This window comes from Theropithecus gelada, chromosome 1 (genome assembly GCF_003255815.1).
Source record: "Theropithecus gelada isolate Dixy chromosome 1, Tgel_1.0, whole genome shotgun sequence".
Taxonomy (NCBI): Eukaryota; Metazoa; Chordata; class Mammalia; order Primates; family Cercopithecidae; genus Theropithecus; species Theropithecus gelada.
The window spans coordinates 209,587,809-209,605,712 of record NC_037668.1 but is presented as its reverse complement, the minus strand read 5'-3'; the positions used below and the strand labels follow the sequence as shown (position 1 = coordinate 209,605,712).

Here is a 17,904-nt window from a genome sequence, read left to right as displayed (position 1 = left end):
TGTTAATGTCATTGCTGAACTAATAATCTTTGAGTAATTATGGTGAAATGTGAAAATGTGTAGAAGCCTGTGGAGGAATAATGTTCTAAAATAATAATGTAGATTCCATAGATTTTTGTAAACTTGATGTTACTTCCACAAAAGACTCTAGAGATCATTTTTAAAGATTTTCAAATATTATACTTGAAAGATAAGCAATAAAAGTTATGTGGGCTCTCTGAGAATTCATTCCAGATTACCCAGTTTCTACCCATAGATTCTACATTTACAGTTTAGGAGGATGCTGCAGCTGTAATATGTCTGGATTCCCATCGGGTATTTGACAGTCTACCATTCTATACTTGGGAACATGAAGGAGAATTGGAGTATAGTATGGGTAGTTATTGAACAGTGGAACTCGATCTTAATTTAGTTACTCATTGGCAGCCTGGCAGGAAGTCTCTTATGGGCTGCTGTTTTTTGACCCTGTTACACTCATCGGTTTAACACCTCCTCCCCGCTTCTCACTCTCAGCTGGCAATCTTGCTGTTTATTGCACCAAGGAAATAGAAGCACCTGAAAAAAACTTCTTGGTCCTCCTATTGCCAAATATACTTATCTTCCTACGTCTATACTCATATTCTCTGACATGCTTCTAATTCAATTGGATGAACTGCCACTGTTCCTTCCACTTGTACATTGGTCCTCTTCATTTTGCCTACTCATTGTTCCTAGAATTTTCTCTTCTTATTCTAGTTTTCCATCTATTTTCTTTTCTCTGTTAGAGAAACATGCTATATTTCAGCTTAGAAACAAGCTATAATATTAATCAGGTGTTTTTTTTTTTAACCTCACTTATCTCATGTACCCCTCAAGCCACCTCCCATTCCCTTGCATGCTTTGTGGCAGAACTTCTCAAAAGAGCTGTCTAAATTGCTTGCCTTCATTTCCTCACCATTCTTTCCCACTCCGTAAAGACCGTTCTTTGAAAAGGTTGTCAGTAACTTCCATGTTGCTAAATCCATCGGTCAATTCCCAGTCTGCATCTTACTTAACTTCTCAGAATTCTCTTTTTTTTTTTTGAAACAGGATCTCACTCTCACCCAGGCTGGTGTGCAGTGGTGCAATCTCAGTTCACTGCAACCTCTGCCTTTCAGGTTCAAGCAATTCTCATACTTCATCCTCCCGAGTAGCTAGGATTACAGATGCACAGCACCATGCCCGGCTAATTTTTGTATTTTTAGTAGAGATGGAATTTCGCCATGTTGCCCAGGCTGTTCTTGAACTCCTGGCCTCAAGTGATTAGCCTACCTCAGCCTCCCAAAGTGCTCAGATTACAGGCTTGAGCCACTGCACCCGCCAGCTTTCTCTCAGAATTTTGATACCATTGATTACCCTTTTCTGTTTCAAGCTTTCTTCACCTGGTTTCTGGGAGATACCACTCACCTGATTTTTCTCCCGCCTCACTTGCTGTTACTTCTCAGTCTCCTGTGTTGGATGTTTACCCTCTCCCTTGACAGCCATGCTAAGCCCAGGGCTCAGTTGTAACACTTCTTCTCTGCTCCCTTACACTCATTCTCCAGGTCCCCATTGTTCATTATAGTAGCCCCTAGCCACATGTGGCTTTTGTCCACTATATTGTGTGGCTGAAATTATAGAACAGGCTCATCATCTCAGAAAGCTCTGGTGAGCAGCACTGCTCTGGGTTATTTCATCTGTCTAGTCCCATGGCTTGAAAAATTTATCGATGACATGCTGATGATTCCCAGATTGATTCACTAGTTCCAGCTTCCCTGCCTGTTTCGATCTTCAGCTGCCTGCTTGGTTACTTAATTTCTAAGAAAGCTGTCACACCTTACATAGCTACAACTGAACATTGTTTTCCTTCCCAACTGCTCTTATGTCAGTCTTACCTATCAGTAAACAGTACTATTCTTCACACAGGCTAAAACACCTTATAGTCTTTTGTGGGTAGACATGGGGAGGGACTTCCATTCTTGGGGAGAAATGGTTTCAGGGGAACACTTCTATTTCTTCTTTTCATGCCTTACTTTAGTTCCTGAGAAGCAAGAATGAATTGACTTTTCTCTTTTTCCTTTGCAATTATTTTTTACCTCTTTTCCTCTTGCACTCAATATCCAGTGCATCCAGCATGCATTTATCTCAGTGACTTGGAACATACATTTACCAGATACCCACATAGTCCATTTACTTATTCCATTCAAGTTTTTGCTCAAATATTACTGTTTCAGACCTTCTTTGTCCATTCTATCTGAAGCAGCATTCCTATCACTCTATACCCTTACTTTGTTTTACTTTTTCATCGAATTAACATGATCTGACATAGTGTATGTTTGCTCTTCATCTGTCTCTACTCCACTATAATACATGATGGTAAGGATTTTGATTCTGCTCTAAACTCAGTACATAAATTAGTAGCTCACATATAGTAAATGTTCAATGACATTTGTTGAATTAAATGACATATTGATGAAATTTCTGATGACATAAAATGAGGCAATGTAGCTAATACATTAAATTAGCATTTGTTTATGTATCTTTTGTTTTTGCTTGTTCATATTTTACATTTTACCAGTTGCTATATGAGAAAAAGTGAAACATTATTTTACTGAGAAGGTCATTTATATGATTATAGGCATTTGTTACTATGTCTTTCATTTATGATAAATGTTAAGGATATAAAAATTCTAGGAATATTGTTGGGGCAAGCTTTATTATGACATAACAATTGTATTAGAAATTGAAATTATACTAATAAAGTTAGATTTAAAATTGGGCATTATAGCTATAAAAGGTAAAAAGTAATAAGACAGGGTCCCTGGCCTTAAGTAACTTGTGACCTAGAGGGTAAAACAGTTATAGATAAGTAACTACAGGATGTGTCTATGTATTTTGGAAGCAGAGGCAAATATATAATGGCCTAAGGGCATCGTTATTAAAAATGTATCTACTTCCAGAGGTTCTGGACACCTAGAATGATACAGGATGATAAAAATTAGAATACAGGTGTGTGTAAACAGTGCTGGCAGACTCAAGGAGGACACATGTGACTGTGCTGGTGGTTAGAATTAGGATCTTGGATAAAATGAAACTGCATAGATATCCAAGTGAGGCTTTGTAAAATACGGAGATAAAGAAGCCATGCCAGTTTAAGAGCATTAGATAAATCCCTCAGCTTGGCCTAGAAAATGTCCCTCAATAAGAGAAACAGACAGATCTAGCTGACCAGCTGCCAGCTTTCACTTCTTACCGCCACGCTGAGTTAGCTGGAATCATTTTAGCATCGCAAGATGGATGGCTCTACCTTGTGGTAGTCCAAGCTGGAGGGTGGTAGTAGTCAGAGCAACTAATGTAATACCATCTTTAGGCTCACAATTTGACCCATAATTTCCCTCCCATAATTTTATTTTATTTTTTCCCCTTCCATAATTTTAAAGTTAAAAATATCTGCATGGGCTGGGCCCAGTGGCTCACATCTGTAATCCTAGCACTTTGGGAGGCCGAGGTGGATGGATCACCTGAGGTCAGGAGTTTGAGACCAGCCTGGCCAACATGGCGAAACCCCCTCTCTATTAAAAATACAAAAATTAGCCGTGCATGATGGTGGGTGCTTGTAATCCCAGCTACTCGGGAGTTTGAGGCAAGAGAATCGCTTGAACCCAGGTGGCGGAGGTTGCAGTGAGGCCCAAAATCGCGCCACTGCACTCAAGCCTGGGTGAAAGAGTGAAACTCCTTCTCAAAAAAAAAAAAAAAAAAAAAAAAAAAAATTTGCATGATGTTGATTAGCTCAGGAGGCAGCAGGAACAGGTATGGAAGGTGTGTTAGGACTCTATTCCAGGGCGATTCCACTTGGTTGAGCAGTTGATATACTGCTTTCTGGTGCTCTGCCAGAGGAGTGAGGGGGTGAGACTGAAATACACCCTGTGCTTTGACAGCTGTGTGCCCTGCTGTGAAGCTGCTCCCATCAGGAAGGGATGTTTTTTCCTAATTCGCAGAAAGCCCTGCGTAGTCTAACACAGCTGTTTTCTGACACAGCTGTTTTCTGCCTGGTTTATCTTCGAGTGCCTAGAATAATGTGTGGTACAAGAACTGTTTGGCAAGCTGAAAGAAACTCAAGACAGTTTTCTAGATTTGAGCATTTCGAAGTAATTAAAGATCACTCTGGGCCAGGTACAGTGGCTCCCGCCTTTAATCCCAGTACTTTGGGAGGCTGAGGCGGGCAGATCACTTGAGCTCAGGAGTTCAAGACTAGCCTGGGCAACACAGTGAGACCCTGTCTCCTTTTTTTTTTTTTTTTTTAAATAAAAATAACTTTTAAAAAGTCTGATTTAAAAACTTGTAATTCAAAATATCTTCCTGTTTGCTGCATAACTCTAAGGAAACATTTTTCATGCTTCTTCCTGGTAAAAACTATAGAGAAGGGGAGAACAGGTAACTAAAGAGAAATATCCTGTTGCTATCCCAGAAATAGAAATTTATCCTTTAGTCTTCTAGAAATAACCTTCATTATATTGTATACAAAAGATTAATTCATTTAAAAACTTCAATAAAGATATGAAATTTGATGATGATTAATAAATTGATGTTTGGTTTTAGTATTGTCTAAGTTCTCATGTATCCTCAAATACCTTTCATCCTAACAGGAAAGTAATGGCTGTACCCAGGAACTTTGAAGACCTTTTTTTCTCGATAGTATTTAGGTATTCCACTGCCTCCTAGATTCTAGTGTTAAGAAGACTGGTCTAATTCTCCTTTGCATTTAACTTGTGATTTACCTGGAGGTTTTAAGTTAAGAACTGGAAGAGGAAAAGTAGAGAGCTATTATTGAGTTGCTTTTTCAGACCACTGTGTTCCAAGATTCCCTCTCAAGAGGAATTCTTGAAGTAGGCATTTTTTTAGTGTGCTCCTAAGATTTAAAAATTTCATTGGTTGTTTCATACATCGTGTATGAAGAATGGCCACTGATTACGTCACAACTTTATTTGTTAAAATTATTTGTGGTTTACTATTGTCATTAATATGTTTGTCTTTTTTTTTTTTTTGTAGGTGAAGCTTTGTTCTAAGAATATTTGTTTCATCTAGTTTATGAGCCCAAATGATATAGACTCTAAATGTTATAGCAGTGGTGAAAGACTGGTAAGTATATAATGTAATAAATATTAACCATCAACATACTTGTTTTTGAAGGCTTGAAACTACATAATTATGTGACATTCGTTAAACCCCAAAGTTAAAACAGCTAAACTTTTCTTAGTAGAGATGGATGTATAGTTTGTGGTTTATCCATACAATGGTATATTGCATGATGGTTTAATGGAATGAACATAACATTAAGAGGAGAAAGCAAAGTTACCAAAGAATATATACAGTGTACTATTTATATCTGGTTGTTGGCTATAACCTCATGTTATATATTCTTTGTTTCCGGTTACTTTAAATATTAGAAAAAAATTTAAAGAAAATACCGTGCAATCATCTTTTCAGTTGACATTCAAAATGGCTAAAAGTCATTCAATTAAATTCAATATTTCTGTTAGGAAGAGGTGAATGCTTCCTAATGTACAAAGCAAAAGTGTCACCATCACCACAACTGATGTTGTTCTGTTAATGCAAACTAATACAATTAGATAGAATAATGGAAATTATATGAATATTGGATAAGATAATTCAGAATTTTTGTTATTTGTAGATTATAGAGTATTAAATCTGGGAAATTCAAAAAAAAATAATAAAAAAGCTCAGAAAGAAGTTTAGATATATGATTATTATATCAAAAGAAATCCACTTCCTATGTGCCTACTATATACCAGTTTTAAATCCTAGAATATAAAATGGAAAACAAAATCCCATTCATAATAATGGCAAAAATATAAAGCACCTTGGAGTAAACCTAAGAAGAAATATGTAAAACCTACCCTATGAAATAACAGCAATTTCTACTTCAAGGAAATAATAAGACAAAGGTACAAGTAGTATAAGGGTGTTAATTGTAGCTTTGTTTATGATAATAAAAGACTAGAAACAATCTATTCAAAAATAAGAGATTGGCTGCATAGTAGACTATAATATAATGCAATATATGTAATATTTACATGTAGCAGTGTGCCATACAGCTATTAAAGAGTGACAGCTCATGTGAAATGTTTTTCAGTATATCTGAATGAAATAAAAGCAAGTAATAGATCATGTATATACACTAGCCTATTCATGTAAACATGTATATATTTTATGTACATTTTTAAATCAAGAAAAAGCATACATTTCTGTTGAGATTATAATGCCTTTTACTGATATGGCATTAACTGTTATATCTAAAAATTTATATTGATTTCCATTATCTTAATTTCTAGAAGATAGACTTAATTATTCCCATAATTTTTCAGTTTTTCACATTTTTAATATTTCTAAAGTTGCAGTGTATCTTGCAATGGATGATGCCGTATAAGCACTTGTGAAGTAGTTGACGTGGTCTGCACACGAGTGCACTTGATCATAGACTTTCACATTGTCAGCACTTCAGCAGACTTCGGTGCATTGCTGGTACTGTACCTGTTGAGTTTTAAGTGTCTTCCTGGTTGTTTTCTGAAACTTTCTGCTGATACCATTTGGTAAGATCAAGAAAGCACCAGCATATAAACTTATAGAATGACATTGGTAGCTTTGAAGGAAAATCCCGGAAACAATAGTGCAGTACTCTTAAATGCTGTGTCATGAATGGTCTTGACAACCCAGAAGGTGATATTGTAGGGAAATTTTATGTGATAAGAAACATTGTGTCATAGTTTAATTCTTTTTTAGTGGTGTACTAAATAATTATGTATCCTAAAATTATTAACAGATTCAGTGAAATATATTAAAATTGGATAAATATGAACTGAATATAAATGAGGTTATTGGATTTATTGAATAATTTTACTTTCTGAAAGTATATAAAGAACCAATATTAATATATAATAGAGGTTATTGCCGCATTTTAGAATAATGAGAGATGTACTTTATACTTTTCTGTCTTCTTTCTTTTTTTTTTTTTTTTTTTTGAGACGGAGTCTCGCTCTGTCGCCCAGGCTGGAGTACAGTGGCCGGATCTCAGCTCACTGCAAGCTCCGCCTCCCGGGTTTATGCCATTCTCCTGCCTCAGCCTCCCGAGTAGCTGGGACTACAGGCGCCCGCCACCTCGCCCGGCTAGTTTTTTGTATTTTTTAGTAGAGACGGGGTTTCTCCGTGTTAGCCAGGATGGTCTCGATCTCCTGACCTCGTGATCCGCCCGTCTCGGCCTCCCAAAGTGCTGGGATTACAGGCTTGAGCCACCGCGCCCGGCCTCTGTCTTCTTTCTAATGTTCAAAAATATTAAAAATAATGATGTTTGTTATACTAAGAGAGAGTTATTGTAACACCTAGAATTCTGATGGGAATCAAAGAATTAAACTATGAGGTCCCAGAATGAACAGGAACTAAGTTAGTATTAGGAATTTCTCTGGTATTTCCCCTTCATGTTTATCTACTTCTCTTTGTATCCCATTGGTTCATTTTTACCTAGTTGGCTTCTTCTGACCCTCAGCTACCTCATAATGACTACCATAGCCCCATCTGTATGTGACCTTTCAGCACATCAACTATATCCCTTTAGTTTAAATTCCCGAGAGAGAAAGAAAACCTGATTAGTCCAGTTCCTCTTTGCAACCCACACTATACAAGTCACATCTTGTGATGAGCATGCATTGTAGCTAAATTGGGGCCCAGAGCCTGACTGTGCCTCTTGGCAAGAGGCATAATCATATGCCCACTGCCCTCTCAGCAGGAGTTGTAGGGAGGGCTTCCCCCTGAAGCGGGTGAAGGGAGGGGAAACAATACATGTCCTATTTAACTTAACATCTCTACGTTAAACGTCTTTTAAAGGTTATTAGATACCTCAAAATTACTTTTGGCCCAGAGATGAAACTATTTTGAAACTCTTTGGGGATTTTGTTGTTCATGGTTTTTCCCTTCTGAAAATTTGTACATTTTTCTCTGTATTTATGTTCCCCCATTCTGTTTGCTGTACCTTATTTCCCTTAATCTTAAAATGTCACATTACCCTTTATTTGATTTAAATGTTATAAGAAGTGAAGTGGCATAACTTTAACTGTTAGAATTATTCAATTTTTATTCGCCTGACTGGAAATCCTCTTATTAACTGAACTTTGGTGTTTGGGGAGGATGGGGCAGTGATTGTGGGCTCTATCAAGTGAAAAATGGGTTATAATTTTAAAATGCCAATTTATTATAAAATATGCAAAGCAAGAACATTTTATAAGTAATGGGTTTATTTTTATTGTATTTAAGAAAGAAAGTCTTCTCTCTCAAAAAGAGAAAAATGTCTTTCAGGTGCTGTCACTTACCCATTCTCAGCTATGCTTAGGTATTTCAAACCTGGGACTCATTTCTGCCATGGCAGGAATTACTTAAGAAGCACCCGACTAGGTTAGAACTATGCCTGAAAATATTATAGGGTTAAGTACCAATTCCCAATAATTTTAAGCCAATCTTCAGTTAGAAACAAACAACAAAAACACATAGTTTTAAAAGTAAATTTGTATTTGTTTTCCTAATCTTTTTTTTTGTAATATTTATTTTATAGCTCGGTCATGAGCACCGACAGTAACTCATTGGCACGTGAATTTCTGACTGATGTCAACCGGCTTTGCAATGCAGTGGTCCAGAAGGTGGAGGCCAGGGAGGAAGAAGAGGAGGAGACACACATGGCAACCCTCGGACAGTACCTTGTCCGTGGTCGAGGATTTCTATTACTTACCAAGCTAAATTCTATCATTGATCAGGTAACATGTTTATATCAAATACTTATTTTCATCAATATATGATAGTTAACTATAGCTACATGGTTTTGGATTACATACTTTCTGAAGCCTCCTTGAGATAAAGTCTAGTCTTTCACATTATTCCACTAAAAAAAAAAAAGTGGAACTATTTATAACCATATTGTTTATTTGAATACTTTCAAAATATCTGAAATGTCTTAGAATTATGAATGGCCTAAGAACTAAATGGTTTCATATATACTATGCTTTTTATCCTAATATCAGTGAGATAACTATGGTTGTTAGTAGAAATATAAGATATAATCTTATATCCCTGCATCTTATGTCAGAAACATGATGAATTTTCATTTTCAATGAATGTCAAGTATGTTTTTGAAAAAGTTTTGGAGGCTGCTAATTCTGGAGTGAAAGCAGAGAGTCTTTTTATGTGAACTAATAATTACTGAGTCTTTTAGCTTGTATACGTCTAATTTTTCAAACGTTGTTTTTGGCTTAATGTATGGTATGACCATATGGTTTTGCTGTTTTCTTATTATAAAATTAACAGAGTTTTAAAACTAGTTGAGACTAGATGTTTTCATCTAACCTTCTTTTACAGATGAGAAAACAGATCTAGAAACATTAAGTACTCACATAAATTAATTTTAAGGCCAAATGTGATTTATATCTTTATTTCCTTTTAGTAGAAAATGAATAATTACTTTGTGAATGTAAAACTCTACAATCTGCTTTCAGGGAACTAATTAATTTAGTTAGTTGAAAAAATAAAGTGTTTGTAACACCAATATGATGGATTTTTTTTAACACTTTGAATGTTACCAGCTTTAAATGTAAAATTGGCCATCATTAAATAAAATTTCTTTGCTATGAAAGCACTTTGCTAATAAATACATATATTGAGTAAATATGGACACTAAAACAGTACCTCTGTTTTCACTATAAGCTAAGGAACATAGCAAATACAAATTAGAAAGCATTTACTTGTCATGGAATTTTTCAGGACTTTTGTAGGTTTATGTTTTTTTTCTGAGACAGAGTCTCGTTCTGCCGCCCAGGCTGGAGTGCAGTGGTGCGATCTTGGCTCACTGCAACCTCCACCTCCAAGTTCAAGTGATTCTCGTGTCTCAGCCACCTAAGTAGCTGGGACTACAAGCGTGTACCACCACACCCAGCTAATTTTTGTATTTTTAGTAGAGACGCGGTTTCACTGTGTTGGCCAGCTGGTCTTAAACTCCTGACCTCAAGCAATCTACCCCTGTTGGCCTCCCAAAGTGCTGAGATTACAGGTGTGAGCCACTGTACCCAGCCAAGTTTATGTATTTTTATTCTTTTTCATGTGATTTGTTAAATGAGTGATTAAATATAATTTGATTTCTATATATTTGTATGACTTTTCTATAAATAAAATTTAAAATCAGAAAAAATTATGTTAGACCGTGTGTAGTGATTTTTTATTTTGAAATTTTGATTGTTTAATATGTACACCATGCTCTGTTCTTCTTCTTCCCCATGTTAAAAAAAGTCAGTGCTTTGTCTTTTTTAAAATACACCATATAAATAGCATCAGAAATAGTAAATATCCAGGAATGACTCTAATAAAATATGTACAGTACTTCTGCATGGAATTCTATAAAAGATTATTGAGAGAAACTAAAGAAGACCCAAATAATCGGAGCATTATATAATGTTCATGTATTGAAAGAATCAATATTATAATCATACATCTTTTTTCCAAATCTGTAGATCCCAATTTAATCCCAATCAAAATGTTAATAACAGCATTATTAAAAATAACATTATTGAGATATTCACATATCATAAAATTCACCCATTTTATGTGTACAATTCAATGGCTTTTAGTGTAGTCACAGATACGTGCATCTGTCACCACAGTTAATTTTAGAATATTTTCATCACCTCCAAAAGAAACTCCATACCCTTTAACTCTCATTCCCCTATCCCTTCCGTTCCCCTACCCCTAAGCAAACACTAATCTACTTTCTATTGCTCTAGATTTTATGCTTTCTCTTCTATGTCATGAAATGTCTTTTAATGTATTACTGAATGACTGAAATAATTAATGTCATAACAGCAGCAATAATTTTTCTTTTGGGAGTATTTTTGCCAGTCTGTAGTGTTAGCCATTCTAAAAGAATATGATGTAGTATCTTATTGTAGTTTTAGTTCACATTCCTCTAACAACTAATGATGTTGATCATTTTTTCATTACCTTATTGGCCATTTGTGTATCTTCTTTTATGAATGTCTGTTTAAAAGTTTTACACCATTTTTAAGGTCAGGTTATTTATTTATCATCAGTTGTAGCAGTTCTTTATGTATTCTGGATACAAGTCTATTGGATTACAAATACAGTATTTTCTTTGTATATATGGTAAAGAGAATACTTTCTCTTTTAAGTCATAAAATATATTTTAAGGTATTAAATGACAATTATTTAGGTCATAATTTAAATAATTTTTTTACTGTGGTGGTATTTTTTAATCCCTTCTTTCCACCTAGTAACTTTTTGGAATATCTGTGTCAATAATAGTAGGAACAGTAGATGTGCCTTTGGAGTGAAAATAAATAGCTGTTTAAAACATAGGCCTTTATCAACATTCAGTTCTTTCAATTAGGAAATGGAGAATGAATGTTTGAGTTTTTAAGGGGAATTAATTGAATGAGATTTTATCATTTAAGATGGAATCATAACACTAGGCACATAGTTGTATGTTTTAGGAGGAAATTTAGTTTTTCTATCTCTGCTTCTCATGAATAGGAGCACTTCTTGGGTACTCTGGAGTGATTTAAACCCTTTCTCACCCACTGGAGTCCTTTTGCTTTATTAATATTTATTTATTTATTTTTGATACAGAGTCTCACTTTTTCACCCAGGCTGGGGTGCAGTGGCACAATCTTGGCTCACTGTAACCTCAGCCTCCAGGGTTCAAGAGGTTGTCATGTCTCAGCCACCTAAGTAGCTGGGATTACAGGCATGAGCCACCATGCCTGGGCTAATTTTTTAAAATATTTTTAGTAGAGACAGGATTTTGCCGTGTTGGTCAGGCCGGTCTCAAACTCCTGGACCCAAGTGATCCTCCCATCTTGGCCTCCCAAAGTGCTAGGATTACAGGTGTAAGCCCCTGTGCCTGGCCTATTAATAGACATTTAATATAAAGAACTAAATAGACTTTATTGAGGTATAATTTACATACAGTAAATGCACAGATATTGTGCATATAGTTAGATGAATATTGACAAATACACCTCATATCAGTAGTCCCAATCATTTGAGGGGCCGAGATAGGTGGATTACTTGAGGCCAGGAGTTTGAGACCAGCCTGGGCAACATGGCAAAACCCCATCTCTACAAAAAAATACAAAAATTAGCCAGGTGTGTTGGTGTGTGCCTATAGTCCCAGCTACTCGGGAGGCTGAGGTGAGAGGATTGTTTTAGCCTGGGGGAATCAAGGCTGCAGTGAGCCATGATCGTGCCACTGCACTCTGGTTTTGGTGACAGAGTGAAACCCTGTCTTGAAAAACAAAACAAAATCCAAATATTTACACCTGTGTCATCACCACCAAGATCATTGTTTAGAATATTTCCGTCACCTTAGAAAGTTTTGTCATGCCTTTTTTCAGTCAATCTCACCCCTTCACTTACTGTAAGACCACCACTGTTGTGACTTTTAGCATCTAAGTGTAGCTTTGGAATCATGTGATATGTACTCTCATGTTTCTGAAATTCATCCATGTTCTTGCATAATTTAGTAGTTCACTACTTTTAAATTTCTGATTAGTATTTCATTGTAAGGGTATACTGTAATTTGTTTAACCAGTCATCTGCTGTTTAATCTTTTGAGCTGTATGCATTTGGCCATTATGAATAAAGCTGCTTTGCACATTCCTATAAAAGTCCTTGGATATGTTTTTATTTCTCCTGGGTAAATATGTAGGCATACAATTTGTGGGCAAAGGGTAATGTTTGATTAATTTTGTAAGAAACTGCCCAACTGTTTTGCAAACTAGTTGTACCATGTTTCATTCTTACCAGCAGTGTTTGAGAATTCCAGTTCTATATCCTCTCTAATATTTGATATTGCCAGTCTTTTTAGTGTTAGTCGTTCTAAGTGAATATGAAGTAGTGTCTCATTGTAGGTTTAATTTGCATTTCTCTGGCAATTAATGATGTTGAACACTTTTTCTTTTTCTATATTTATGGGTCTTTCTAGACTGCATTGTGTTCCACTGATCTTTGATGTAGTCTTTTATCAGTACCCTGCCTAGATTACTGTAGCTTTTATAAAAATAAGTTTGGAAATTAGGTGTTGTAAGTTGTCTAATTTTGTTCTTGTTTTTAAAGAAAGTTTGGCCATTCTAGATCCTTCATATTTCCATATAAATTTTAGAATCAACTTGTTATTTCTACAAAATGCACACCAGGATTTCAGTTGAGATGATGTTGAATCTATAAATCAATTTAGAGAGAATTGACACTTAACGATGTTGAGTTTTCCAATGCATGAACATGATGTCAAACTCTATTTACGTCTTCTTTAGTTTGTTTCTCTGCACTATTGAGTGGTTTTCATTGTAGAGGTCCTGCCTGTTGTTTGGTTAAATTTATTCTAAATATTTTATTCCTTTTTGATGCTATTATAAATGGTATTTGAATTTTTTTATTTTCCTGTTGTTTGTTGCTCATAGAAATGCAATTGGTTTTCGTATGTTGACCTTGCATCCTGTGCCTTTGCTAAATTCATTCATTAGATCTTGAAACTTTTCTGTAGATTCCCTAGGATTTTATATGTAAATAATGATGTCATCTGTGAATAATGACAATTTTACTTTTTTCCCAATTTGCATGCCTTTTATTTTGCTTTCTTGACTTTTGCGCTGGCTTCTAGTACAAAGGCAGATGGAAGTAGTGAAAGTGGACATCCTGGTTTAGTGTCTGACCCAAGGAGAAGCATGAGGTATTTCACCATTAAGTGTGATATGAACTCTCAATTTTTCTTAGACGTGTTTTATCAGAATGAGGGAATTTTCTCCCATTCCCAATTCATTGAGAGTTTTTATACAGAATGGATATTGAATTTTGTTAAATGCCTTTTCTCCATCTGTTGAAACTAACATATGACTTTTCTTTTTTATTCTGTAATGTAGGTGAATTATCTTGGTAGTTTTGTTTGTTTGTTTGTGTTTTGTTTTGTTTTTTTTTTTTTTTTTTGAGACAGAGTCTCAACTCTGTCGCCCAGGCTGGAGTACAGTGGCGTGACCTTGGCTCACCGCAACCTCTGCCATCCAGGTTCAAGCAATTCTTCTGCCTCAGCCTCCCAAGTAGCTGGGATTACAGGTGCCTGTCATCGCGCCTGGCTAATTTTTGTAGTTTTAGTAGAGATGGATTTCACCATCTTGGCCAGGCTGGTCTTAACCTCCTGACCTCGTGATCCACCCATCTCAGCCACCCAAAGTGCTGGGATTACAGGCGTGAGCCACCGCGCCCGGCGATAGTTTTTAAATGTTTGCATTCCTGGAATAAACTCCACTTTGTTCATAATTTATTATACACAGAAATTTAAATCTATTCTTAGGGAAAAATACTCTTTTTAAATATCAAAAACATTCTTTTTAATGGTTAAAGATGACAAAGTTGAGTATTTCCACCACACCACCATGCCCAGCCTATCTTTGCTTTTAATCTCGGCACATGTATCAACTAGATGAATGACTTTAGTTAATCACTTGATTGCTCCTCATCAGTAACAGGACGTTCAGCTGGATGACTTAAGGGATCTTTCCAATATAAGAATGGTCTCTGTGTAATATTTGAAAATAATGGTTTCTGGTTTCTTCTATGTCCTATTGCCAACATATATATCAAAATTGGACTAGTATACATGACCATGTGTTATAAATACTACTTTTAAAAATTTCAGTGATACATAATTTCCATACCTGCTGCACTCTGTGGATGTTTTATAAAGTTGTTATTTATTTTGCTCAGTAAAATATGGAGTTTTATCAAAGGGGGTTGTACATTTCTGAACAAAATATAATTCAAACATTATAATAGGTTTTTTAAAATCTTTGACTATTTTCTATGTAGGAGAGTACTTTATTCTTCCTACCTTTTTGTAGTATTATCACTTTAATGTATAGTACTGCAGAAATGGCCTACCTATAGTGATATATAAAATAAATAGAAAAACATCAGACCTTTAAAAGTGTGACTACAGTTTATTCACTGCTTTACTCAGCAGACCATTGAGTACCTACTATGGCCCAGCACCTCTTAGATGCAGAGATGAAAGGACAGCGACTGTCTTTACCAGGAGCTCTTCACTTTTGAAGAGACAGACAGATAAATAAATGATGACAAAACAGTGTAAAAAGTATTTGGTGAATGTAGTGGAGAGGGGTCATCAGGAACTGCTTTTTAGATATTGACATCACTAAGTAGGAATTGGCAATGTAAAGAGGCAGGAAACACCAGACCAGAGGAATTGCACATGAAAAAACACGGGGGCTAGAGAAAACACAGAACATGCAATGAACTACAAGTAGTTTAGTGAAGTGCCAGCAAAGGCTGTATTTTGCTTTGCTTTTGGTGAAACGGGGATTGGCTAGTGAGAAGACCTGAAGGGCAGAGGCCATGACATGGCAAGCCTTGTATACCATGTTAAGAAGTCTTAATTTTATTCTGAAAACATTGGGAAAAATTTTAAGCAAGGGAATAGGCAATGAGAATTATTCTTCACATTTGACAAGTGAGTTAATGGTAAAATTGGCAAGAGTTGTTTCAATAGGAGAATAATGCAAACTTTTAAATGTAGTAAAGGTAATAATAAGTGAATATTAATTTACTATGTCTAGTTCTACAGTTTCTGTTCACACACAAACCTAGATCTATCTATGCATGATTGGTCTGACAGGAATGAGAGGGTGTGGGGGATGCTGGCATTCCTACTTCTTGGAGTAGTGAAAGTATGATCGCAGTGGAAATCTTAACCACTCCACAGTGGTGCTATCCATAGAGAGTAGATAATCATTGAATTATCCCGCTTTAACACCCAGACTCATTGAAGCAATGAATATATCAGTTGATTGTGGTGTAACAGACCATGTTCTAAAACTTAGTGGCATAGAACAATGATTTCTTTGCTCGTGATTCTGTGAGTTGGCAGTTCTGGCATGGCTCAGCTGGAATAGCCACTTCGGCTCCTTGAGATATCAGCTGGTCTTACATCTGAGTTTGCAGTCAGTTAGCAGATTAACTGAGGGCTGTTGCGTGGGGCTGTTGGCCAGACTGCCTCAGTTCTCATCCACATGGCCTCTCATCTTTCAGTAGGCTAGACTCAGCTTCTTTACATGATAGTGGAAACATTCCAACAGGGTGCGGAAGCTGCAAGAAGTCACATAACAACATGTTGATCACATTCTATTGGTCAAAGCTAATCCAAGGTCAGCTCAGATTTAAGGGATGGGGAAATAGACTCTATCACTTGATAGAAGGAACTGCAATTAATTTTGGCTGTGTTTAACCTACCATGGTCTCTTCTCTGACCAAAATTATTAGTATTCCTTCTACACTCACTCCCCTCTAGGCCTCTTGAAGTATTATTCCATCATGGCCTCAGGCTTGAATTGATGATCTCATGGTTTACATCAGTTCTGGATATACATGAGGCTTTCACATATAGTGATTTTGTTTCAGCTCTTCTTGATTGAGAAACTTGTGAATTAGACAGGTTATCTGCTCTGCATATGCCCTATATACAATAATGAGATAGGAGTAAGTTAATTATAGTAAGAAGAGGGACAGGAGAGGAACATAGTGATCTCTCGGCCATAGCAGTCCTGAAATCCAGTCAGTACATGTTGTCATGGCCCCTGTTCTAGGGTCTGGGAATATATTTTTCTTCTGTGGGAGTGGTTCCCTAATCCATGTTTCTTCAGGACTCTTGGTTCCACCCTATAAAGTCTCTTCTCTTTTCTATAACAGATCGCCCATAATATACAGCTTTCTCACCCTCCTTCCTGCCTGTTGAAGAGTGGGGGCCCAGAGGCCTTTTTTTCATTTTGAACTCTCTATCCTATCCCTTTTAGGCCAAGCTGTTAGTATTTTTTAATAACCAACTTTCTTTAAAATGTGAGTTTCCTGCGAATCTTAATGGGGTTCACTCTATGCCTCAAAAGCCACATCTATAATAGTCTTTGAGACAGCCCTCTCTGCTTTGTATAGAACAATCCCCTGAAGATTCCTAGTAGTACTTTTGTCTAGGTGATAGGGTCTACTAGGTACCACCTAAGTCTTTCTGGAGTCTTAACAAAGAGTATTATGGCCATTTAATAACCACTCTTTGCCTGCAGGGGAGGTGGGGCAGAATGGGAGCTGGTTGAGCAAACTACGGCCTACAGGCCAATCCTGTTGCCATTGACTTGTTTTTGTACAATGTACAAGCTAAGAATAGTTTTTGCATTTTTAAAGGATTGTTAAACAGAAGAATATGCAACAGAGACCATATATGACTCACCAACTCTGAAATATTTACTATCTGGTCCTTTACGTAAAAAGGTTGCAATTCCTGGTCTAATTCAAGAAAAACTGTTAGCATAATGTTTATCACTAGGAAAAACAGTGCATATAACATAACTATCCTGACTCATCAAAACATTTGACAAAAGGTCTAAAAACAAATTAAGCTTAGAATAGAGGATTCTCTTTCATATACAAATGTTAGAAGAACCAATTTTTTTTGTTGTTGTTTTTGTTTTTGAGACAGGGTCTCAGGAAAAAAGACTCTGTCACCCAGGCTGGAGTGCATTGGCACAATCTCAGCTGTCTATAACCTCTGCCTCCCAGGCTCAAGCAATCCTCCCACCTCAGCGTCCCAGATAGCTAGGATTACAGGTATGCATCACTATGCCCAGCTAATTTTTGTATTTTTTGTACAGATGGGGTTTCACTGTGTTGCCCAGACTGTTTTCGAGCTCCTGAGCTCAAGCAATCCACCCTCCTTGGCCTCCCAAAGTGCTGGGATTGTAGGCATGAGTCACCATGCCCAGCTGCCAATAACATTTTTAA

The 17,904-nt window shown here is 36.4% G+C and overlaps 1 protein-coding gene across 1 annotated transcript in view; it reads left to right on the top strand.

The window, feature by feature from the left end:
- Positions 1-17,904, top strand: part of LYST (lysosomal trafficking regulator) — a 216,845-nt gene that overhangs the window by 47,309 nt on the left and 151,632 nt on the right. The window contains exons 2-3 of the mRNA XM_025402839.1: positions 5,047-5,136; positions 8,618-8,816. Coding sequence (XP_025258624.1) covers positions 8,625-8,816 — 192 coding nt within the window. The 5' untranslated portion in view covers positions 5,047-5,136; positions 8,618-8,624. The remainder of the gene's footprint in view (positions 1-5,046; positions 5,137-8,617; positions 8,817-17,904) is intronic.